Here is a 27069-nt window from a genome sequence, read left to right on the forward strand (position 1 = left end):
TCTCATATCCAAGACTTTGCCATAGTTAGCTGTCAGTAGAGGGCGCTTTCGGCTGTACTCTGTCCCAGCGGACTGAAAAGGACGCAGGAACACAGAACGACACTGAACTGAATGTGTTAATTGATCATTTATGGCCCTCATTTAGAGGATAAACCTTTAGTCAGCTTCTTATCATAAGAATATAAGAATGGAAGCAGATATTGTATCAGGACCATCCTTACGTTCAGGTTTTAAGGGAAAAAAATTCTAAAAGTCTAATATTGTAAATAAATGACTCGACTAAATGCTTACGGTTGTTAAAATACTTGTAGCAACGCATCAGAGACCTCAACAATAAATCCATCAGCAGTCCCTTATTGAGTTTCTCCTTCTAATTGGCTCTCAGCTAGAAACGGTTCACCTCGCTGGACTATGATTGGCCCGCTGAACTGCCAGTCACAGCAGCCTCCTTGATTCTGCTTTGAGACGCGCTGCTGCTGCGCTGTCCAGCTGCTCATATCCCGGAGAGGAGCGGCGGAGGGAGGCGGACTGTACGCGGTTCAGACAGCAGCGGCAGCAGCGGTAGAGGTGCGCTTCTCCTCCTGCAGACCTGCACGCCCTCGACTATCTGGATACTGCTTTCCCTCCATCTCCAGCATTATTCTGACCCTCTGAGGCGCACATATCTGCTTCTTTTCCCTGATGAGTCTTTACTCTGAGCGGACTGAGACATGTGGAATAACCCGGGGAAAGCACATCGCTTCTTCATACTGTGTTTCCTGCTGACTGTATGCACCGAGGTGAGAACTTGATCAGGTTGTTCTCCAAGCTAGATGATAACTTTGCTTTTGATTCAGCTTTTTCCATGTTTTATTGTTTTCCATATTTTGTAACTCCATCATGTATTTGGAGCTGAAGTCACATCTATTATTTCTAAATATACTCCCTTCAGTGAATGCAAATATTTCTCAGCAGCATGACCTGCGTATTATTTTTAATCATGTCACTTTGAATTAGTGAAATAATGATCCATGTCTGAAATGTCTGTTATTAGTGGGGCAATCTCCAGTTTGCTGCATAAGCAAATGGTATATATATATATATATATATATATATATATATATATATATATATATATACACTTTAACAGGTCTGATCTCTTTTTAGTCAGTTTTAAAGTTGTTGTTTTTTTTGGGAAGAGAAAAAAAATCTTCAGGCTAAAGGTCAGTTGCACAGCTGCAACCTGAACTGCATCTCCAAATATTGCACTGAACTGCAGCTCTAGCAGAGCGTACAGTATCTGCAGAAAGTATGCAGCCTGAAAATTAAGAGGCATGAACTAGGAAATTTCACCTTTTTCCCAACACATGGCTGCAGGAATCAACTTCAGAGAAACTTGGTTAGTTTGGTGCAGTGGTCCCCAAAGTTGAGGTTTGGCATCACTGGGGGTCATAACTCACTAAGAATGGGCTCCTTTCGAGAACTCATATCCCTATTTTATTTACTAGTAAATGTTAAGAACTCAAACAGCAGTTGGAGCCTCATGTCTCCTCCAACAGTGTTTGTGGATTTGGAAGGTGGAAACGTTTGGGATTGATTTTTAGCAGCCAGTCGTCTGCAGCTCTTTGTGATTCAGCAAGCCAGTTCAGAAAGAGTTGATAAACGTTCTGTACTCTAAAAGGCTTTGATTTTCTGATGAATGAAACAAAGAAATATGCTGTTCAGATAATTCAAAATTCATATAACAAATTAGGAATCTGACCATCATATTTTAGTTTTTTTTTTTTTCAAATTTTAGCTCTTATTATAAGTCAAGTCAAAGTTTATTTAAATAGCACATTTACAACAACCTCAACAGACCAAAGTGCTTCACAACAATCACGTCACAGGAGGATTTTACTATTTAATGAAAACAATTCTAGTTTTTAACATGTGCAACCAACCCTTTTGTGAAAAGAAAACAAATTATATCCTTTTATGGATACAAGTTTATCTGTCAGATTTTTTATGAAACTCAAGTAAATAATTACATAAGTACATATTCAACTATAGTCCATAAATTGTTGGATTTGAAAGGAGAAAACATTTGGAATTTTCAGGATTTGATTTTCTGATCATCAATCAGAGAAACTTTGATGGGTCAAATTCATAAACAGCTGCTGAGCACTGTAACAAAAATATACTTAGATTATTTTGCATAGGTGAAAATTTTATACTACTAAGCGCAAATACACATACAAGAAGCTTGCAGCATCTATGTCTAAGTATTATAATTTCCTAATAGGAATGCCATAGTACACAAAACTGGATGACTTGTTGAGCTTCTAACCACTTTAAAGTTTAATTATTACACATACACTGATCAAGCCTTTCAAAGAATCTAGAAATTGTTGTCAATTAATTTCTAGATTAATCCTTGGAGGTATGACATGCTGATTCTGACCCTGAGTAATCCCATTTTTATTTGTGTGGTTCATAAAACCTAAAGCAGAAGAAATGTGATGCATTTGATAGAGGAAGGTTAAGCAAGCAGAAAAGGAAGGAATTACTTCACTGTCCCCTTTCAGTTCTTGAATCAGTTATCTCTAATGTGTATTGGATTTTTATTTAACCAAAATAAATGTGCATCAAAGAACCTACTGCTGATGGAGGTGTTTACAGCCTGAAGATGGTGAAAATACGTTGTTTGGATGCACTTCATGAATAAGCGAAAGAAAAATAGGATTTCTGGCTTTGATTGGCTGAACACCACATGGGAAAATGACTTCTGTCTGTTCATACCACACATTGAAAGCATGCAGTAGAGACAAGCAGCTTTAGCCTTCTTCACCTACCTGTCTGCCCCTCAGGTGTGTCAGTCTTCGGGTTACTTTGAGCTGCAACTCATCTCGGTGGAAAACCCAAGAGGTCAGCTCCTGAACGGCGACTGCTGTGACTCAGAGGGCCGCCAGGCAGATGGGAACTGCGGCCTGGACGAGTGTGATACTTACTTCAGGGTGTGCTTAAAGGAATACCAGCAGGAGGTGAAGATTGGCGGACCATGCACCTATGGGTCAGAAATCACCAAGGTGATTGGTGGGAATACTTTCCAGTTCAGAGGAAGCCAGAAAGGCAGTCACGACACTGGGAAGATTGTCATTCCCTTCCAGTTCTCATGGCCGGTAAGTTGATCATGTCATAGATTATTAAACTGCATAAGTTATTATTTCAGTTTATTTTCTTCAGAATTTCATAAAAATGTTTTTCTGGAACAAGTTAATGACTAATGTTTTTGACTTTATCACTTCTGCTACCTGGGGCACATCTGTATCCAGAGGTGGTTTTGGAGATCCTTTAGTCTATTTCATGTTGTCAGACATCTGTCAGTTGGTCGGGAAGGTTTCTGTTGCTGAGTGGCATCTTCAGTCAATAGGGAATGTGTCCTGTCTTATGCACTATGAATGAAAAATATTGCTGACTATTTGATTACCATCTATCTGTCTGAGCATTCACAGAGATGGACAAAGAGTAGACAGCTCCTCCTTTAATGTTTCTGTCAAGTATCATGATACAATGGGTTTTCCCAGAGTACTGGGTGTGTGTGTTTGCTTTTTTAGGGGGCTCACCTAGGGCATCTCTGATGCAAGAGCCACCTCTGTGTGTATCACCAGTTATCTGTCTGGACACATCACATTCCTGTGTGGGGGCTTTGAAGGTAAAGCTCCACGTCTTTCCTATGAAGACAGGACTTTGGTGCTCACAGTTGTGTCTTGGTTCAGCAGTTCAGTGCATAGCTTCAGCTGCTGATGACAGAGGAGTATGATGATTCCTGTGTTTAGTTGAGGAAAAACTAATGTTTTTTTCCAAAGTAGTTCTGAATAAGAAATGGCAGGTAACCTATTATCTCATCCAAACAGAGCAGCAAGCCAAACAAAACCTGCTCCAGCTCCTTACTTGGAGAGGCAGCGTGGGAAACTGGATCAGCACTGGCAATCAGAGCTGCAAAAAACTGTTGTCACACGAAGAGATCTTAATCAGGGGAGGTTTCATGGAAGATACGTCATTCGTTTGATTCCCATAATAGCTGATGACTTTGAGTCATTGTGAGCCCAACAACATGGGAGGGAAAACAGAGAATGAGATTGGGAATGAACCCAGTAATCAGGGAATGTTTTTATGTTTTGAAGGGTTCAGTCGGTTAATCAGTAAATCAGCTGCAAAACAAACTGCTTAAGCTTCTAATGACTGATTCTCTAAGCCAGTGGTTCTCAAATGGGGGTACGCGTACCCCTGGGGGTACGTGGACGTACTGCAGGGGGTACGTGAAGCTTTTCAAAATATCTTTAAAAAATCAGTAGGCTCCTCATAATAAGTCTTGGGAAAAATTATTTTGTAAAAAGTTCGATAAAATATAAATGTGTGTTCATGCACTGAATTTTATATTCAGTATTTACAGGGTATTTACAGCACTGTACCTCTTTTTTATTCCAAAAATGTTTTGCCCGTGTCAGGGGGTACTTGACTAAAATTATATTTTTAAGGGGGTACATCACTGAAAAAAATTTGAGAACCACTTCTCTAAGCTATCTGACTGAACAGTTTTTAGCTTCCTTTAAAGACTTAATACAATATTCAATCAGGACTTTGAATGCATTTTATATTGTGAAAAGAATAATATTAGAGCCAACATCACAGTCACAAAAAATGTTTTGTCCTACAAATCAAACTACATCAAACTAATGTAGTTTTAGGTTAAGATAAGTAGAGTAAGTTCAAAACGCAGTTTTTTTATATTCTGATTACTTTTACTACAGTAGACATCTATCCAAACCAACCTGACCTAGTATTCTTGTTATTTTGATTCAAGTCAAGTCAGACGTCCTGCTTCAGGACTTGGAGCTAGAGAGCAGAATTTGTCATGAGTTGTAGGTTTTGTGGAGAGGACAAACATGGCTGGACCCTGAATTGTTTTAATAATAAACAAAAGGTGAACAGAAATCCAGGCAACACAGATGAGGGATGAGGCAAGGAAAACGCTGACACTGGTAGCACTGGGAATACATGACATTAGACACACGACACAAACAAAATCCAAATCCTCACAGAATTAATCAGTTAACTCAAGTTATTCAGTTCCTGAAGCAGGATAGTAGCTGCAGACCGTAACACCATCACCATGTTTTACTTTGGGTAAGATATTCTTTTTCTTTAGCATTGTTAGTTTTTCACCATAAGTAATGGGGTACACATCTTCCAGGAAGTGCTACTTTTGTCTCATCCCTCCACAGAATATTCTTCCCAAAATCTTTAAGGTAAATGTAAAAGAAACCTTTGGGTGCTTTTGGGTCAGCAGTGGTTCTCTTTTTGTGTGTCTCTGTTTTTTATTGAACCATGAACTCTGACCTTCACTGTGGCAGTGTGGCCTGCAGAGCTGTAAATTTTGTTCTTGATTCTCCTCTTAGACTGGGCCACTCTTGGGAAGGTTTTCCACTGTTCCATGTTTTATTCTTTAATATATAAAGATCCTCGCTGTCAGTTTGGAGAGGGTTAACAAAAAACATTTCAATGGTTTTAGGAGTCTTGAGAATCACAAATGTCAGTAACTTTGTGGGGGGATTATTCAGGTCGTTTTGGATGTCTTTTTTCCCTTCACATAGATGAAATCATCATTTGAAAACTGCTTTTTGTTTTAACTTGGGTTATGCTTGTGTGATATTAACATTTGATTGATGATTTGAAACAATGAAGTGTGAGGAAAAAAAACAGGTAATATTATCGGAGAAAAAAATGTCTTTATCAGTCTTGTAAAGTTAAAGTTCCAAATTTGTCAATATTAAATAAGCAGCAGATTGTGCGTGCTATGGTGGTGCAGGGGATGGCACAACCCATGCTTGGAGGCCTTGAGTCCTCAACCCGGCCGTTGCGGGTTCGACTCCCGGACCCGGCAACATTTGCCGCATGTCTTCCCCCCTTTCCTGTCAGCCTATTTCCAAAATAAAAAATAAGGGACACTAGAGCCCACAAAAAGACCCCCTGGCGGGGTATAAAAAAAATAAGCAGCAGATCTATACACAAGAAATGTGTGTATGCACATCCTTTATTAAATACACTTTGTTGACAAAGTACTTTTATGATTTTAAATATATAATATTGTGTTGAGCTTTCTTTATATCTAAAGTTAAAGCCAATAAAATAGAGTCAGTGTGATCATGTCTGATCACACATGTTATGAGGGTTGTGTGCTTGGCTGGCTACACGACTCCTCCATTCATCACTCCTCACGGTCAGCTGTCAGCGGAGTGGAAGATGGAAGTAGTAAGTTGGGGCCCTGTGGGCAGATAGGATTACCACTAAGTTGTATGTGACACTGGAGCTGGATATCAATAACACCAACTACTCAAACAAGTGAAGATCCCTGGAGAATGTTGTCTGGGGATGCTTTTACCTCACAGTCTCTCAGGTTCAGGCTGCGTCTGTTATTGGGTCATTGTCTCACTCCACATGCATGGGATTGCCGCTTTTCACTGTGGAGGATGAAGAGTGCTGTGTGCAAATGCCAGCAACCTCTTCTAATGGAGGTCTTAGCATCGAAGCAGATTGAGTGCCAAGCAGTAGTATTAATAATAATAATAATAATAATAATAATAATAATACTTTATAAAATATATAAATACAAGTGGTGGAACTCGAATAGAACTTTTAATTGACTAAATTTCAGGATCTGTAATTAATGAATCACATTTTAATCAAAAACTATATGTTGACAAAAAAACAGCAACACTTTCAATTTCTCTCTGAATTCTGGTGATGATGATTTTTTGTTAGTGGGCTCTTTGGGTTATAAATGATAATAGCCTTTTGTTTAAGCTTGAAGGTGCAGGATTTGAAGTGCCTGGCTCACATGGCAAGATAATTATGCTGACTTTGACCTCATTTTCCCATTCCAACAATATTAATGCTTCTATTATCGCCATTGCTCTAAAAACAATCTTAGGAGATATTCCAACTGTATGTAGTGTGTAAAGAGTGATCTAGTCTGATTAGCAGGTGGTCTGGACTGCTCTGGATTGATTTATATTTTATGTATTTATCTTTTATTTTTTAACTTTTGATAGCTTTTATGCTTTTTTATATGTATTAAAAGAATATATCTGAATCTGATCTCAAATTGGAGGTGTTCAAATTAGAGGTGTTCAACATGTTAGATCATCTTGACACAATATCACAGGGTGTCTCTCGAGGACAAACGTGAGCACAGCCTGTTGAATACGATGTGTAGCCAATAAGAGCTCGAGGTGACAGAAAGCGGACACAGAAGACAAAACAACTGCCATGACCCAGAAAGTCTTTTGTATCATTTTTCCTCTGTTAAAAATAGTCCACAAACTATCATCTTTGCTTCTTCCTCATTGATCAGGTTTCTTTACTCTGATCTCACGTTTGATCTCGAGAGGTTTTAGAAGATTTAAATCTGAAATTTCATGAGTGAAATCTGTCCATGTGGTGTGTTGTCTTTGCCATATGATTTTCTCTTCCCAATACACACAGGAATCCAATACAGTTATAAACATCTCATCTATGTCCTCTGAGCAACAACCACTATTCAGTTTCACAAATTAAATCATGAAGGCATTCATATTTTCTGACTGAAAGTAGCTGTATTAAGAGCAGTCAAAGTAAAAATAATGTTTATAATTTATCAGCAATGGGCTTTTTGCACATACGGCACTGATGTCACATCCACATGAGCAAAATGCGGCTTTCTTGTTTCACCTTTGAGTTACCATGACAGCTAGAAAAGACAAAGTCGTATTTCAAACTCAAATAAAGCAATACTATGCACATTGTTGTCTTTCTAATATAATGGGCTTTTAAGTTTTCATGGATTGCCAAGCGATAATGAATTAAAAAGACAGTGGCTTGTAAATATTCGTTGCTACCAGTTAAAGCTAATGCCGCACAGCAAAGTTTGCAGCCTTCACTTCACTCTGGATCAACTTCTTCAACCTAAAACTACCGGGGGGAACGTGGGGACCGGTTGGTAAATAAAGGAGCCATCCAGTGTTATTTCTTTGGAATCACTTCTGTATTCAGCCCGAAAGAGCGAGTGTATGGGAACGAGTGAGCAGACCACAGTCAGAGAGCCAAACAACTGAGCCACCTGTACACACTGCTATAAACACCATCCAATTTGAGCTCTTCACAAGAAACATGCAAAAGTAATAATGCGAAATAACACGGCGACCTTAAAGAATGCGGCCATATTTTTCTAAAAGCAACAACTTTGAACCTGAAAAGTCAGCTAAACTGGAACTCTGATATCAGTGCTGTCCTACTTTTAAGCTATGGGACTTGTTGTGCTTACTCATGCTTCAGAAGCATAAAGTTTGAGCCGTAATCTCCCCCATTACTTGGTCTCTGTTTGACACTAACAGCAATAATCACACAAAATATACATTAAAATAAGTACAAAATAAGGTAAAAACATTGTCCCTTAGAATGGATTAAAATGCTTAGATACTTTAAATAGCACATTTTTACAAGAAAAATGTCAGAGAATATTGCCTACTAGCATAAGCTAAAGTTAATGTTAGCCGCAAAGCTTAAAGAAAGTAAAACTCACCTTCGTATCCGTAAATGTATAACAAGGCATACATCTTAAAACCTTTCTCCAGCTTACTTGTTGGGGCTTCGGATAGATGTACATCGTTAACTTTTACGTTGGCCCAGCCCTGCAAGTACCAAGTGTAAAATGCCATTTTCAATAGACCGGACACGACTGAGCCTCAGAAGCTGACGTGCAAAGAGCCCATTGAGATGGTCCAAGTGGTCCAAATCAGCTATGCAATGACACAATATATCTTAAGATAACTTAAGTTACTTATCAGTATGAAGCAGTTTAGAACAACCTTGATACTTCATACTTCAAAGCATGGAAACTATGAAAACCTTTGAAACCTAGGAAAACCATGTTTTCAAAGCATGGAAACCTCTGGTTTGGTGAAGAGAGCTCAGCAAAGTCTGAACTTTTTACATCGGATGAGAAGTGCAAACCTCACCACTTTCTATACACTGTAAAATGTGCCCTCTGGGAAAAGATTCAGCACATTCAAATGCTGAACAATCAGATTCCACAACAGCTTCATGCCTCATGCCATAAGAACACTAAACTCCCATTAATTTAATATTTTATTGTATGTATTTATATTTATACATTTATTTATTTATTTATTATTGGAGCCTTGCAACAGAATTTATTTCAATTTGTAAATTTTTAAATGTACAATTGAATGACAATAAAATCTATCTATGTAGCTGTATGTTTTTATGCACCCAGATTTTTTTATATTGTGTACAGTATACCTGTTTAGGTGATACCAGAACAGATTGAGTCAATCTTACCTCATGGTTCCACGTCAGGCACTAATGATCTAGTCTAGTAGTAAATGTTCTGCTTTGCCAGCAGATTGAATACTGATGACGTTAACTCAGTGTGTGTTTCAGGTTTTTCTAATGGTAGCTTTGGGTCCTTGCATTAATTTCACAGTTTGATGGTAATGTCAATCAGACTTTAAGACAAAAATTACAGATATGGTGTTTCGAGGTTGACCCTGATTATCAACTATTTAACAAACCAAAATGGTGGCTTCTTATTTTTTCTAACGACTTGACAGAAACAAACTGCCCTCACCTACTTAAAGAGGACACACATGTCAGAATCTACTGACAAGATTTGATTACACCTGGATAACAAAAAACATTAAATTACAAAACTATCAATGGAAATTCTGATCATCCATATTTTCATACATTTTTCTTTCTAAAATATTAAATGAACGAATAATATGAAATGTCTCCATCACTTTAATTTTAGTGAGGCAGTCATGTAAAAATCCATCAGGTACGAGCATTAAGGATCATTAGATTGTTTCCAACTAGCTGAAAATGTTATACATTGCGATATTATATCAAATATTCAGTGTATCAAATATTTGTGGTTGTTATATTGCACATATTGATATTTTCATGACAACAAGTAGATATAAAGAGTAGATATGGTTTCTGCTGTAATTCTGATGCAAGAAAGCTTGGATTGCTTTCTTGCATCAGATGATGAGAATCTAAACAAATCGGAAATGGACAAGCAAGATGTCAAAACAATTCTGCCTGAAAATGAAAGTTATATTAGAAATTTAGCAATTTTTTTTCATAACTGGTTTTATTGGTTTTGCATACTACTCCTTTTTTATGTTTGTATGAAAGAGCACCTTCTCTCTTTGCCCATTTCCTGTCTGATTAATGAGAATAAAGACCACTAGTGCCACAAATATCTTGAAAACAAAATGTATTGGGTGAAGGTTCAGCAAAGTTTCTCAACTAAAGGAGGACTAAAATTTCTGTGTTACTCAACCTCCCCATCACAAAGAAACTACTGTAATCCCCACATTTCTGAAACCATATGAGTGACCTTACAACAAGCCCAGTCTTCTTTAAGGCTAGTGTTGAGGAGTAGGTTGGTTGGTAGATTATAGATAAATCCATCTGGCATGCTCAGAAGAACATAGTATTTTTTCATCTTCTCGCTCTTGGTTGGGATCTGGGAAACATTGCTTAGTGGAGGTCCAGTCAGTGTTCCGTTGCTTTTTGTTATGTGATCTGCTACCTTTGCTGCAGTCATTTGTTAGTGTCTGAAATAGACAATATTCAGTTAGCGATGCATTGATCAGAGTTTGTTTTTCATTTCTGATCAAAAAAATTGATTGGAAAAAAAGTTAGCCTGCTGTTAACATTAATTCACTTTTGGGTGATTTTGATTTCTCTTTAACAATCATTGTTAAGAGGATTACTGCCTCTGCCACCATATAACACTTTTATTATTGTTACAAAATTAGTTCCGTCTGAGAGACTATCAGGCAGTATTACTTAAAGAATTAATTTATGTTAATACTTTCCATCGAAAGTGTTAGAATACTTTATTAAATTCAGATACAGTAATACAAAACTTTACATTTTGTTTGTTTCTTTTGATTGAAATGTAGAGAAAATGACTAATACTGAAGTTGGTACTGGACAATGAAATTGTTATACCTTTATATTCCTTATAATATTAGACATAGGAACCATAATACTAAAGAATCAGCTAGCATTCCTCCTGAGAAAACAGTTTCCTTTCAAATAGATATGCGCAGTATTGAACCAGTTAATGCCTGAATGTCGCCCTATATCAGCAGCTTATTTCCTAAGCTTTGGTGACAACAGTAACCTTGCATCACTTTGTTAAACTTGCTGAATGCCTCAACCTTAACAGTAGGCCACTGTTGAAATAATTGCCCTCCTGTGGAAGAATTCTGAACATAGGTCAGAATTACAGAATATCATACTGTCTAATGAAATGTGCAGCTGTGACCTAAAATGTCTGCAATATTCCACCCTGAATTTAACATTTTAGTATTTACAACAGAGCCGTTTGTCAATAACACAAACACATTTCTAATAGAGTATGAACTTATTTTAACTCAAACATGACTAAATGTACACAAATCTGTTTGTGCTGCTAACCTCAGATAACAAAATAGTTTTGTCTTTGCTGCTTCTTGACTTTGTAGTACAACAGCTACACCACACTGATGGTGCAGGAAAATCTGTGGACTCCAACCAAATTTAGACTACCTTCAGTTCCTCTTCCCAGTCAGGACCTTTGCCTTTGTCTAATTGTTAACAATTAGACCTTATTTTTAGAGCTGGGAGTTTGATGCTTTCATTTTGATTAATTAATTACATACATTTTAATGTTGTAAAATTTAAAATTGTAATACAATTAATCACTTTTTATATGTATAAATATTTTAAATATTATTTCCAAACACTCATTTCTGATAAATCTGAAGCACAAGTGACAACCAAATAACGACAAACAACAATGCAGCTTCTCTTGGCCCACAGGGTGTGCTTGAAAAAACTATAGTTGTGTTCAAGTTGTTTTAAAGGAGTTGACCTATCACTGAAGCTATCCAAACCTAAAAATAGCATTTAAATGCTAAACACGTTGCAGCATCACAGATGTCCACAACACTAATGTTGGTCCACATTTCTAAAGAATGATTTTTTTTTTTGAAAGAAGCTACATGAATTACCAGGTATAATAGCACTTTGCAGCTGATGGTCGAATAACCTAAATACCCAGAAAATTTAAAAAACAAACAAACGAACAAACCAATATATATGTGTGTCTGTTTATATATATGCGTTTGTTTGTAATACCTTGTGGGGATCATTTTCCTGACACATACTACATTGGCTGGTTCCTACAAGGGGAAACGCTGTTTTGGGTTCAGGGGATAGATTTAGGACTGAGGTGTGAATTGAGTTTTGGTTAGGGTTAGGATTAGGTATGTAATGGATAGGGTTAGGGTTAGGATAAGGGTAAGGGTGAGGTTTAGGCTGTAGAAATGAATGGAAGTCAATAGAAAGTCCCCACAAAGATAGCCACGGAAACGTGTGTGTATGTGCATGTAAATAATTTTTTTTGGCTCTAGTGGGCTTTATTTCAGTGAATGAACAGTTGCGTGAGAGGGGGAACACAGAGCAACAGGATGTGTTGTGACAGCCATGTGGGGGGCCGAGGCCTCCATGGATGAGTCATACGTTTTACCGCTGCGCCTCCTCCGTACCCCAATATATAGTTTTAATTAAATTGCGGTTGATTAATAAGAGACTCTGCAATCAAAAGTATTAATGGAGTCCCACGATATGCAGAATACTCTATTCTTCATGCACACTGCTTTCAATTAGTAAAGACTTGCTAACTTTTCAATGTAACTTTCACTTACCAAATGACATTATTTTTCCCTGCATTTTATCAGGTTCAATAATGTTGAAGAAATGTTTTTTGGGTTTCCCCAAGGCATGAATATCAGTTTACCTGTGGGACTATGCAACTGATGTGACCTTAAAGAGGAACAATGACTTTTTTCCACAGCTTTTATCCTGAGATATTGAGTTTTAGAGACAAGTTAGGAAGACAAAGGTGGAGAAGTTGGACACCATAACAGAAACAGAGAGAAATGGAGAGTATCAAGAATGGCTACATAAGGAAATATTTTTGAGGGCCATTACAATACCGTAATGTCTTTAGAGAGCAGTAGGCAGAATCTGGTACTTGCAGCTGCTTTATGTGTTGGTCAATAAATCACTAGAATCCATCTAGTTAGGTTTTATAGTCTGTGTGTGTCATCTGTCAAGTTTCAAATGTCTTACATTTCTGTTACTTGCAAGCAAAAACATAAAAACTAAAAAGATATTCTACAATATAGTGATCTATGAAGAATTTGTTCATGGGAACTCCACTCTGAACAAATTCTTTTGAGTGTATTCTCGCATAACACGATCAACAATAATGTTTAAAGTAATTCTGTGTTGCTTAATGAGTTGCACTGTTAGATTTCAGTGCAGTGGTACCATGAGAATGTAATAAATAATCGTGAACACAGTAAGAAAGTAGCTGTACATTTACCTTAGCGGGAGTCATAAATATAACGGTTGTTTTTCTTCTATAGAGTTTTAGTGGATCAGAGCAGTTCCACTTGGAAGGTCTGGGGGTCGTCCTTAGCCATGCTCTTATTGTGTTTTAACAAACATTTAAGTGATGCTGATGTACGTCTCCAAGACATATGTTGCACCCTGGAAGTATTTTATTTAGATTATTACTATTTTTTAAAGTTATGGATAAAATGCCATTTTATTAATTTATTTTATATACTTTATTTGCCTATGGAATTTTATTGTTTAAAACATTATGTCTAGTTATTTTGTTCAGGCACAGAAGTTTGACAGAATCTGATCTTTGTACTACGTCACTATTAGCAGAAGTAGCATCTGTAGCATAGATTAAGCTGTGTAACTCTTGATCTGTGCATCCATGCCTGGCTGATCCAGAGAGAACAATTTCAAAAAGTATGTGAAGGGTGGGGCAAATAAAGTTGCCAAAACAGAAGATGGAGTCCTGTCTGTTTTATGCGTGAAACACATACATACCGTAAGGCAGCGACATAAATCTCCAGAAGAAGGCTCCCTTATGCCTGTTTACCTCTAACTTGGATCCATCTATCACACTAACCACACACCTCAAGACTGTCTCTTCCATGTCTTTCACCATGCTCTTATTCTTTGCCACTCGTGACTTCCTAAAGCTGCCAGCTCAAGTGCAACGTAAGCCCAGTTAAGGGTTTCTCTTTTAAATAGTGATCCTGCATTAGCAGTTATTTCATATTTTTGTAAAGTTTTTGTTGTGATTTTGCTGCTTTAAAAAACTGAAAGAAACTGATATCATGCCTATATACATGTGGTCATATCAGTTCAGCTCAGTCTTGGCATTTGTTGGCAGCACCTCAGTGAACTGTTCTCTGAATTTGGCTCTCTGCTGATCACTTCTGTTAGTTGTGAAGTTGGGTACCCAATAGTTGTAGTTGTACAATAAGATAAACAGTAGATTTAGACATCTGGTGTGTTTCTGACAGGTGGGTGTATATGCTCCAGGTCCTTGTTCTGTATTCCCCGGCACTGTGATGCGGTACAGTCTTGTAGGATCCGAGTACAGATGATTTAATGAGATGGTAATAAAACTGCTGTACAATGATTTTATCTCTATACATACTGTGGCTTTGTGATTAGACCCACTGGCTCAGGAACAAACAGTTGTGCTAGGGTCTAATAATCCAGAAACTACAGGTCCTCACACACACGTTGGTCTCACTGTAAAAGACTAATTCACATAATTCTTCTGTCACTAAGCGTGACCTGGAGCTTTTTACAGGTTTGGTGTCAGAAAAGTGAATTGGGTCATTTCAGCATCTGTTTTTATACAGCACGGTATAAAAACCTGATTAGATTAGACGGTGGGCCTGTTTTGTTAATAACGTGCTAAATTAACCATCCGATCTCCTCTCTGCCAGGAGCAACATGTTTTATTCATGGTAATAGACTAACAGGTGCAAGTTGTCAAGCTGCACCTGCTTTTTTCCTTCCTCTTATTTCAAACAGATGAAAACTTGTTGGATCTCTGGTGCTGCTGTAAGCTTCATAGCTGAGGTTTAGTCTAGCTTTGTCCTCCAGAGTGAAATGGCTCCTGTAGGTGAATTGATCCCAGACAGTGTCATTTATTGGTTTGTGACCATTAGCTTGCTGGTTAAAGGGGCATACAATTAGTTATAAAAATTGACCTTATTTGGGAAATATTTATCTTAGATGTAAAAACAAAACAATAAATACTGTAGGTTATTTAGTTTTTATAAATTTTAATAAAATATTTTCACAGGAATGTTGCCATGTTGTTCACGCTGCAATGCATTCTGGGTAAAGGACGTGTAATGGTCCAACTGCCTGGCTCCTCCAGCCAAAACAATGATGAGTAACTTTATTAAGTCTTTTCAAATTGAACCAGAGCTCCTTGAAACCAATCAGAATGTAGAAATCAGAAGAGGTGATGATGAGAAGGAGGACCAAACAGAGGAAGAGGACATAGTAATTATGAGTTTTGGCGTATCAAAAACAGCAATTGTTAGGTAATAGGAAAATTGCAACGTATTTAGGCTAACATGTTCAACTAGTCCTGGATCCTTTTAAGTCTTCACCATGAGGTTATTATCATGACATTAATGTAATTATCTTTTTGCAATCAACTGTTTTTATTTCAGTTCTTTTACATCCACAAAAACATGTACAATACAGCATAATTACAATAGGAAGACATAGAAATAGACATAGAAATAGAAAGATTTATGTAACCCGCCTGCCCCCAACCCTCAACCCCATGGTGACCCCCAACCCCATTCCCCAAGATCTCAAAATGATGATTTCATTTGTAGATCTTTATCAATAAGATTAAATTGACTCTGGAAGTTGTGTGAAGCTATATGAAGTATGAAGGGAGAAATGTCAATCCCGAGGTATCTAAAATGGCTCACCACTGGGATGCCAGATGGCAAGGAGAGTGTTCTTGCGACTAAATTTAGATGCAACAATGACGACTTGCTCCAGTTAATTTTATAACCAAATAGTGAGCCGAACAGATCAAAGATGGATAGTAAATGTGTTAAAGAGAACCCTGTGTCACCAGTATAGAGTAAAATATTGTCTGCATATAAAAGTATGCAATGCTCAATGCCCTTGACTGAGATAGACAGAACTGAGGGGTGTTGTCTAATTTTCTGGGCCAGAGGTTCAAGGGAGAGGGTAAGAAGTAATGAGGCGAGGGGATAGCCCTGGCATGTGCCCCTTAGTATGGGGAATAGAGACGAACAAGTATTACCAGTATACACCATCGCAAATGGCTTAGCATAAAGAACCTTTACTATTTGGATAAATTGAGGACCTAGTTTGAAATTGTCCAAAGTGACCCAGAGATAAGGCCACTCCAGTCTGTCAAATGGTTTTTCAGCTTTGAGAGACAAGACAGAGCATGGGGAATCAGTTGTCTTTGCTATGTAAATAATGAATAGCGCCGTAGATTTTCAGATGCCAATCTGCCTCTTATAAATCCGGTCTGATCATTATCAGTCTAGATAAATAACTTTTAAGTCGCGTTGCAAGTACTTCGCATAGAGTTTGATATTCCCATTTAAGAGGGACAAGGGTCTATAGTTACTGTATTGTGCTGGGTCCTTATTAGGTTTGAGAAGCAATGTGATTATTGCGGCATTGGTACGTGGATTGAATGAACCTTTGTCAGTTACCACATTAATCATGGTGGGCCGAGTTTATCCCAGAAGGCGAGGTATAACTCTGGAGGGACACCGTCCCAACCTGGGGATTTACCTTTCCTCATAGAGGCAAAGGTTTTTTTCAACACTTGTAACGTAATGGAGGCACTAAGTTTTTCTGAATCTTGATCAGCAAGAGTAGGGAGCTGAAGATTCAGAAAAAACTGGTCACACTTTTCAGGATTCAACACTACTTCTAGGGAGTAAAGGGAAGAGTAATACATTTTGAATGGCAAATTAATTTCACAGGGTTCAGTAAGGGTACTGGTAGGTGTTGAATGGCCATAATGTTAGAATATTTCCCATTCTGTTTCAGTCTGAAGGCTTGCAAATGGCTTGGTCTAGAGCCATTAAAATAATTCCTTTTGGTTTTATGAATGAGGAATTCAGCTCTTTGTCTTAACAATGAGTTTCACTCTGTCTAAGTCACAGATATATTCCCCGATAGCTCACCATTCTGTTTATCCTGTCTTTCTAAATCAAGTTGATTAAGTGTAGTAATTGATTAAATATAGAGTAGTCAATGAGAAATAATGCAATGATTCAAAGATGCACCATATAGACAGTGACAACCATACTGGAAATCTGTACCCACCCATATAACTCTTTCGCCATGGCCCCAAAGCACTCAAAAAACAATGGAGGGCAGAACATCCATAATATAACATTTAACATAACAAACAGCTTTTAATGAGCGTAGACTACCCCAAAACATTGGACCCGTGATCTTAGAGCAATTTCCCTCACAACCCACAGACCTCCCCTCTTCAATTAAATCAAGAGTTTACCATTTTATGTAATTATTAATCAAGTAAGGTAGGTCTAATTTTAGTTGGAATCTAGTAATAAGCCCAGCAGTACATGCAAAAATTATAGTAAAAAAAAAGAGCTCTGTCAACTTCCATGAAAAAATAAAATATATAATGTTGTTACAGTGTTTTATCAGATCATCATACGCTGTCAGAATAGCATACATGCAGTGCCTGTGCATGTGCATTAAGAAGTCCAGTGATAACTAGATAGATATACTGTACATGCATTGTCGTGGTTTCAAAGTGTATTTAAAGCAGTTAAAGTAAAACTGCAGTCATCTACAAAACACGCCCGTGTAAAACTCTCCTCCCTGTTGCTTGATGATGGTCTGACTAGTTACCACCATCCTGACCATCCAGCTGTTAATAACAAAGTGTATGACAATCTACGTCATGATTCTATGTTGCTGATTAAATAAAATCATATGGTAATGACAGCGTATACGTGTCTGACAGATGTAGCCATGAGTTCGTGCAAATGGATTTTCTCTCATTATTGTTAGCATTTTTTTACTTTCTTGTGTGCTTATTTTTACTTATCAGTATTTGAGAAGCTGAAATTTTAAAAACGTTTCCAAAGCTTAAATTTTTAGAGTTTCCATGTAACCTTCTTCTCATGTTCCAATTATGACTTTCTTCATAAGCCACAGCTGTTATGAGATTTTCTTGATTCGAATTTGTCTCACTTTGTCCTGACTCTGTTGGTCTTAAACATCAGTTTAGACATGTTAAAGGAGTAAAGATGCAACAAGCCACAGTTATTTGGAAGGCAGCACTGCCTTAACCACAATTTTCTCATTCTTCCTTTCGTTTTTGCTGTTATTGCCAGGTACTGTAGTGAAAGTAAATGCTTTACCAGAGAACATGTGGATGGACACATGATATCTGTGTCCATCTTCTGATTATTTTACATCAAAAGAAAATATTTTATTAAACCAATATCTACTAGCCATCTCTTAGTAATTAAAAGTGACACACTGCATTTTTCAGGTTTTGTATGTTCAGACTAGGTCTATATGGTATTAGGACAGCATGAATTCAGTATCATTTCACAAAACAGATTAAATTACCATATTTTCCCAAGTTCTAACTTGTAAAAACATGACTTTTATTTCTTGGTAGTTACAATCCATCTTGGCAATATCTTGTTTGGTGTTGTTGTTTTTGGTTAGATGATTGAAGATTTGATAAACCAGACATGTTGGAAGTTTAACAATGTATTCTTTTAAGAAACAAGGATCTCAGTGCTGCGTGGGAGAATTGTATACATCCACAACAGCCAGATATCCCCTCACCTTTTCACCATTTTGGTTTCACACTACTGAAGGATGGCACAGCATTGTGCAACAGGATAGTCCACGCAATAACTTAAATGTATTGTTGACGAGTAAAGTTGTAGTGCATGGCAGCTGAAATGTTATTGTGCCTCCAACCTGTACTTTTCAATTGGAATATTTCACATAGACTAGGTTTCATATATACCTATACTTAAGACTCAAAGGCTAAAAATACTTGTGGTTTCTTCTATATTTTAGAGATTTTAAAAGATACTAAGCATGTTGTAACATCAATGTTTTTCTCATTACTGACCAGGACCCTTGAAACCCTTTAAAGAGGTCAGGAATTTCTTTAAAAAATTTAATTGTAATCTTTAAAATCCAAAACAGTTGCTGTAAATGCTAACATACAGTATGTTGCATATGTTAGCAACACATAGATCAAGTATTGCTACACTTGATCTATGACTTTTAATTGTACGTGACATAGATGTGATGACTGACTTTGCAAACTCAATTTAATCAAACCTGTGTGATTTGTTGTCTGTACATTGAACTGAGATAGTTGAAAGATGACAGGTCATCCATTCTTTTTCCTATTGATGACATTCCTGCTCTTATTCTTAGAATCAGACTAAAGAAAAAAAGCATAAGAAGACAGTTGTGTAAGTCTTTTTAGAAGACAGTAAAACTGTGCCTGGTCAGTGGATGTCCATGGAGTGAAACTCCAGACCATGAAGGCTGCAACCTTTAGATGTGTCCCTGGCCCAACACACCTAACCCAAACAGCAGACTAACTGCCTCAGCATGAAGTCACATTCTAGTCCAGATAGTAAATAATGCTTGATTAAGATGTTCTAATGCAGAGGCACATGTAAAGGTAGCTACATCCCAAGGCCGTGAATCAGCTTGTCTAAATGATTTTCATCAGACCGCTGTCCTTTTAAGTTCTCTGCTGTTGGAGAAGTTCCACTGAGGCAATAACCTATTAACATGTGATAAACCAACTTCCTGCATGTGAAGCAGCTCCAGACTATACAGTTGGTCTCTAGAGAACTGTGTGTTGAGGTTTGCTCATCCTGCTCAGTTTAAAGCAGTAATTTATTCAATAAACAGGTGAAGGCAGTGAGAAGTGTGTTGGTTTCTCCCTGTCTAATGAAAACTTAAATCCCTCAGACTTTTGAAGATTAGTTGTGAGGTGTTAGGTTTCTCCCAGCATGCCTGATTTCCTCTCTGTCTTTGTTCACTCTTAAAGCCATTGCATTGTGGGTAGTATGGACTTGAATCTGTCAGGATCTGTGTTTTTCTGTGTTTATTTAGAGTTTTCTGTGTCCTTACGTCTCTTCGTTGTCCTGTCCTCCCCTTGATTGTTCCCAGGTGTGTCTCGTTCTGTCATTACCCTCCCATGTATTTAACTCCACCTGTGTTCCTTGTTCCTCGTCGGGTCCTCGTCGAATGTGTGCTCTGTCTTCCGAGTTTCTGTTTTTGTTAGCGGTTGTTACCGGCGTCGAGCCCTGGCTTCAGCTCGGCCGTGCGGCCCATTCCTAGAGCGTGTTTGCCCATCATTAAAGACATCATTTTCATCTTACCTGGGTCTACAGCGTCTGCCTCACCAACCCTCACCACACCTCATGACAGTAGGACCCGACCAGGAAGTACGGTGAGGCACGCGTTTTCTTTTCACCATGGACCCGGAGGAGTTAAAGGAGCTGACGGACACGATCAGGGAGTACGAGGAAGCAATGGCCAAGCCGTACGCTGCCGGCCGACGCCTCGGTTTCGCCATCCGCTTGGGACTCTTGCTAGACTACTGGGTTCCTCGTTTTCCGCACCCGGGGTTGGTGGAGTTGCAGAGGGAGGCAGAGTGGGAGCGTATGGCGGCTCTAGCCGTCATGTCTGGCGAACCTCTGCCTCCCAAGCCGCACAGTTTCTCCGCCAGCCCGGATCCTGCTCCAGTTCCGGGACCAGCACCTCCAGCCGGCGCACCCGTTTCAGCCGGCGCACCCGAGGCCGTTTCTGCCGGCGTTTCAGCCGGCGCACCCGAGGCCGTTTCTGCCGGCGTTCCAACCGGCGCACCCGAGGCCGTTTCTGCCGGCGTTCCAACCGGCGCACCCGAGGCCGTTTCTGCCGGCGTTCCAGCCGGCGCACCCGAGGCCGTTTCTGCCGGCGTTCCAGCCGGCGCACCCGAGGCCGTTTCTGCCGGCGTTCCAGCCGGCGCACCCGAGGCCGAATCAGCCGGCGTTCCAGCCGGCGCACCCGAGGCCGAATCAGCCGGCGTGCCAGCCGGCGCACCTGAGGCCGAATCAGCCGGCATTCCAGCCGGCGCACCAGAGACTGAGACTCCCTGTGTTCCTACCGAGACTCCCTGCGTTCCTTCCGAGACCCCGACTCTCTGCGTTCCTTCCGAGACCCCGACTCTCTGCGTTCCACCTGAGACCGAGACTCCCTGTGTTCCACCTGAGACCGAGACTCCCTGCGTTCCTTCCGAGACCCAGACTCCCTGTGTTCCTCCTGAGACCCTGACCTCCAGCGTTCCTCCTGAGACCCTGACCTCCAGAGTTCCTCCTGAGACCCTGACCTCCAGCGTTCCACCCGAGACCCTGACCTCCAGCGTTCCACCCGAGACCGAGACCCCCAGCGTTCCACCCGAGACCGAGACCCCCAGCGTTCCACCCGAGACCGAGACCCCCAGCGTTCCACCCGAGACCGAGACCCCCAGCGATCCACCCGAGACCGAGACCCCCAGCGTTCCACCCGAGACCGAGACCCCCAGCGTTCCGACCGAGACCCCTTGTGCTCCGACCGAGACCCCCTGTGCTCCACCAGAGACCCTACCTCGGGGGGCTCGTCATCGCCGACTGTGGGCGGCCCCCGGGACTCCCCATTGCCACCTCCAGCGCCGCGGACGGCCGCTGGACCGCCTCCGGGGGTCCCGCGTCCGGGGTTCCCGCCTCCAGCGCCGCGGACGGCCGCCGGACCGCCTCCGTGGTTCCCGCCTCCGGCGTTCCCGCCTCCAGCGCCGCGGACGGCCGCCGGACCGCCTCCGTGGTTCCCGCCTCTGGGGTTCCCGCCTCCAGCGCCGCGGACGGCCGCCGGACCGCCTCCGTGGTTCCCGCCTCCAGCGCCGCGGGCGACCGCCGGACCACCTCCGTGGTTCCCGCCGCCGCGGACGACCGCCGGACCACCTCCGTGGTTCCCGCCTCCTTTGCCTCCACCCACCTTGTGGGTAGTTTTTTGTTTGTTTATGGACTCTTGGCCCTTCTTGTGTTTCCGCCCACGATGGTGGGTAGTTTTTTGTTTTTCTGGACTCTGGCCCCCCGTCAGAGGGGGGCCAAAAACACAACAAAAACACCCTTGTTGTGTTTTTGTTTTTTCTGGACTCTGGCCCCCCGTCCAGCGCCCCTCCGCCCACCCTCGTTGTGTTTTTGTTTTGTGGGCGTCTGGTAGCCGCCCTTGAGGGGGGGGGTACTGTCAGGATCTGTGTTTTTCTGTGTTTATTTAGAGTTTTCTGTGTCCTTACGTCTCTTCGTTGTCCTGTCCTCCCCTTGATTGTTCCCAGGTGTGTCTCGTTCTGTCATTACCCTCCCATGTATTTAACTCCACCTGTGTTCCTTGTTCCTCGTCGGGTCCTCGTCGAATGTGTGCTCTGTCTTCCGAGTTTCTGTTTTTGTTAGCGGTTGCTACCGGCGTCGAGCCCTGGCTTCACCTCGGCCGTGCGGCCCATTCCTAGAGCGTGTTTGCCCATCATTAAAGACATCATTTTCATCTTACCTGGGTCTACAGCGTCTGCCTCACCAACCCTCACCACACCTCATGACAGTATCTTTGTTCCTCAGTCCATCATGGTGCTCAAAAACACACACTTAGACACACCTTGAAATGTGACAAGCAGTTCAAACTGCAGAGAAGCTGTGTGGCAGCTACATCGGTTTTAGACCTGGGCTCTGTGACAACATATGGCATATAAATCATGATCATGTACACTTTTTCAGAGTTATGATTGCTTACAAATTACAGCTCTGTGTTTAGTAGCAAATCTAAATGGCAACCTTCACTAGCTGACCTTATGTCAAACGACTCATGTCTGATATTTTATATGAAATATGAAAGCATATTTGGTTGAGGATTCAAATTTTTGTCAGCTCTCCAGTTATCTTGGGGCATGCTCTGTCCCACTCTCTTGCAGTCTGAATGAACTGCAGTGACTGTATATGTCATAGAGCAAAAGTTTCCTTTTAAATAGCCTCTTCCATTGGGTGCTTCCTCTGTTTCTTTGAGCACCTCACTAAGAGTGGGAATTGGTACATCTGTGTCTCTTTCACTGAGCTATAGCCTCCACAACACAGAGTGTGATTGCCCTACCTGTGTATAGTGCATTCACCAATATGTTTCTTCTGAAAATAAAAATATTTCAGAGTGGCTCTAATCAAAATCTGACACCTGTTGGTTTGAGCCATTCTCCCCCTAATCTTTCTATGTACAAATATGTTCAGCTCTTCAGCCTGCTTGATGTTGTTGACACATCCTGACGCAACAAGTGCCAACATCATGAAAGCATATTTGGTTGAGAATTCTATTCAACATATGGACATTTCCCAACCACTAATCTATGTGCATGTAACATTTCTGGTTTTTATTTAGGTCTATGTCTCTAACATCAAGCAGCTCAACTTTGTTTCTTCTCCTGCAGTCTTCAGTAGCTCTGCACCAGACTTGGGTCACAGGAACTCACAGTTGCTTGAGTCCTGTTACCCAGGAACTCATGCAGCTGACAGAAAGCAAGGTCCATCTCCAATTTGCTTGCAGATGCTGATGAAAATAAAGGGGAAAGAAAAAAAGCCCTGCACCTGAATCAATCTGGAGTTTGAGTTGTTGATGGATTACATCTCCTCTGGAAATTAGGGCATTGAGTGCATCCATGCTGGGCTTCTTGACAGAAGATAAACAGTAGACAGCATCTATTTATATAATACTTAAAAAATAGATTTAAAAATAACTGTGTCATCAGTGATTAACCATAGACGTTCACATCAATATTTTTACCAATTTGAAGTAGCCCATAATTGTAAAGTTCTAGACCTTATTAGCTATTTTTCCAGTTTGCTGAAAAGTCTCCTCTGCTTGGAGCAGCTTCTTCTGCATACTTGCTGTCCCTTCACTGCTTTTAGTAAAATACAAACAGGACTTCTTAAGAGTTTCTTTCAAAAATGACCTTCTTCTTGACACTTGCCAAAATTACAAGGGGTATTATTACTATTATAGCACTCTTGTCCAATAAAAGAACCCCTCACTACTGAAGATAAGTAAAGGAAAAATCATAGCTTCTGTGACCAGGAGAAAAAAAAAAAGAAATAAACATGTCTAACCTAGATCAATATTTGCCTGATAGTACCCTGAGTTATTACCTCAAATGAAAATGATTTTTAAGATTCATTATGCAAGGCAACATTTAAAAACCAGTTGCTGGTTTCCAGGTGAATGTTTGCTGTGTCTTTAGCTATGTAGCAGCACTAGTTAACTAGCCCCGAGCACAGGGAAGCTAATGAGTGACAGCAGTGTGGGAACAACAGATTTTTTCCCACCATTATTCCTACAATAGAATGTGTGTATGAAAATATTCATGAGAAGATTTAAGAGTTTCTAAAATTTCTGTGTTTAAGGCATGTCAAGTAAGGCATGGATGACTGTGCCCCGGAAGGGTATAGATTGGAAGGTTGTCTGTTTGATTCCTCCTGTCACTTGTGGTTGAGCCCTTGATAAGGCACTACTGTAAACGCCAAGTTGCCTACCAATCGATGTGTTAAGTTGTGCATATTGTTGACTGTGTTTTATGTAACATTCTATATAGGTTTAGTCCATTCACCATGTAAATGTCTGTATCTTACAATGGACATCCCGAAGTGGCAGTAGAACCATTCATGCGTAAAGTTTTTGCATTAGTGTGCACTGTGATAACCTTTGCTCTCCCCTCTTTCTGTTTCAGCAAGATTACACTTTGATAGTGGAAGCTTGGGATAAGGACAACGGCACACGTGGCAGTGGTAAGAGTCTTCCTGTTTTTATCAAAATGTTCTAAGTTATTAAATGTAAGTATTTAAGATACAATGAAAAAAACTCAGAAATAGCAGAAGCAGCCATCTGATGTTACCTTGGTTAAACAAATGTGAGATTCTACACAGAACTGGAAGACTTGATCAAGACTGTCTTATCACAGAATCAAAAGGTATTGGTAAGGACTGAAAGAGTATACTTGTTGCTCCCATCAGTAACAGGGGAGTTTCCAAGTTTGAGTTTTTGCAGTTTATATTCACAGAAAAATGTTTTACTGGCAAAAAGATTTTCTCCATCCACTGACTCTGCTTATCTGAAATCAGGTGATGGTAGCTGGAGGGACCCCCAGACATCATTCTCTCCTTTTTGGGGATCCAAATGTAATGTAAAGCGAAATCCTCCATCAACTTCTAAGTCTGCAAAAATCTATTTTAAAGTTCCAAGTTTTAAAATCATTCTCCAGACTATTTCAGAGAACTCAGAGAATTTAAACTTAAAGGTAATTTTTTTTAAAACCTTAAAATTTTACAGAAATTTCTGTCCATTTCCTGACTATTTGGTTGAATTTTAAAAACTTTGAATAACTGCCTCATTAACTGGGTCATATTTGTGACCCTTTTGCTTTAACACATATATTTTCAACTATACCCCTCAATTTTTCTCTGGGAGTCTGATCCGGATAGACACTCAGAACATTGACTTTGTGTTCCTTAATTCACTTTATAACCAACTTGGTGGTACTCTGAGAGACAATGTCTATTTAGAAAACCCATTTGTGGTCAAGCTTCAACTTCTTGATTGATGTCTTGAAATATTACTTCAATGTCTCCTTTGCAGTCCCTCTTTTTCCTACAAAATGTAATGATGATCACAGTGGCCAAACACTGTAAGTTTAGTTTCATCAGACCACAGAACACCACAGAACAGTATCTCCAAAATGAAAGCCTTTTTTTGGAAGTACCTGTAATCTGTGTTTTTATGTTGGTTTTTGAGTAATGGCATTTTCATTTCTAAAATACCTTTAAAGTGGCCTTTCAAACTATGCAGGTACAGGACTAATTTCACTTTGAATCATGATACATTTTTACTGTCTTCAGCCAACCTCTTTATAAGGTGTGCCTCTATTCAACTTAGAAGATGTGAATTATCTTTCATTGGCAGCTTCCCAACCTATGACATCATAATCTGGACTTTTCCAAATTGCAAATTTTTGCGCATTTAAAAGTCTGAATTTGAACAATATTATGAAAAAATATCTCTTTCTTTAATTTGGCAATTAAAACTAATTTTAAACAAATAATGAGGTACATCTGTAAAGATGAGGCTTTGGGAGGATCTTTATAAGATAATAAGGTAAGAACATTCAGTCTCGGGTGGTTTTCGACAATGTTAAATAGGAAGACCTGAAATTAACGTGGTGTACTTTCTTTTTTGACAGTGGCTCTAGATGTTGTAACTAAATATATTTGTTAGATAAACACTTTAGAGACGTCTGAATATGTCATCTTGTCAGTTTCTTTCTGTAGAAAAACTTGAGGTAGAGGGATTATTGTTACTTAAAAATTACTAAGTGTGTTTTTAGTGTGCCTGCAGCATGCACGTGCAATTGTTCTTTTTGCATTTGTATCCTGTTTACCAAAACACCTCTGATCTCCATTTTCCACCCGACCTGGGAGAAAAATGGCTAAAGGAGGGATGCAATCTATGTGATTAGTCAAAACTGTAGTAGGTGTTTGCTGACTCTTCCATAAAGAATTTAGGAACCAGGGCGCCTAAAGTTTCTGACTTTTTTACATCTTGTTCACTGAAACGAGAGACAGCGTCAGTAATATAATTTAGATAGCTTTTTGAAATCATATGAATCACCTTATTACTTTTAAGCATTTATAAGCTAGTTTTAGTGAAACACCATGGCTCTTAAACTCAATTTCTGATTTTATTCTTATTTTTTAAAATTTCTAACCAATTGATAAATGACAAAAATTTATAGCTGTAATTAATCACGATCAATCACTTTGCTTAACTTCATCAGTTTAAAAAATAATGTTGAAGAAAATGTTTTATTGTCACAAACCAAACATTATCTCAAGATGATCAGTTCTCCAGGTTTTCGTATTCAGGTAGGCTTAAAAGATTGTTGTTTCAAACTTTAATTAAGAAATGTTAACTATAGGCAAGAGCCTTGGAGTATGTACATACTAGCTTGGTTTTACC

At 39.6% G+C, this 27069-nt stretch overlaps 1 protein-coding gene across 3 annotated transcripts in view; it reads left to right on the plus strand.

Annotated features, from left to right (window-relative positions):
* The first annotated feature begins 495 nt into the window (after positions 1-495).
* Positions 496-27069, plus strand: part of LOC102222041 (protein jagged-2-like) — an 84289-nt gene continuing 57715 nt past the window's right edge. For all 3 annotated transcript variants that reach the window (XR_002754453.1, XM_023352403.1, XM_023352404.1), the window contains exons 1-3: positions 496-779; positions 2829-3140; positions 24788-24845. Coding sequence is in view for 2 of the 3 variants with exons in the window: in XM_023352403.1 (XP_023208171.1) it covers positions 711-779; positions 2829-3140; positions 24788-24845 (439 nt within the window). In the remaining variant the exon portion in view is untranslated. The remainder of the gene's footprint in view (positions 780-2828; positions 3141-24787; positions 24846-27069) is intronic.

This window comes from Xiphophorus maculatus, chromosome 19 (assembly GCF_002775205.1).
Source record: "Xiphophorus maculatus strain JP 163 A chromosome 19, X_maculatus-5.0-male, whole genome shotgun sequence".
Classification (NCBI taxonomy): domain Eukaryota; kingdom Metazoa; phylum Chordata; class Actinopteri; order Cyprinodontiformes; family Poeciliidae; genus Xiphophorus; species Xiphophorus maculatus.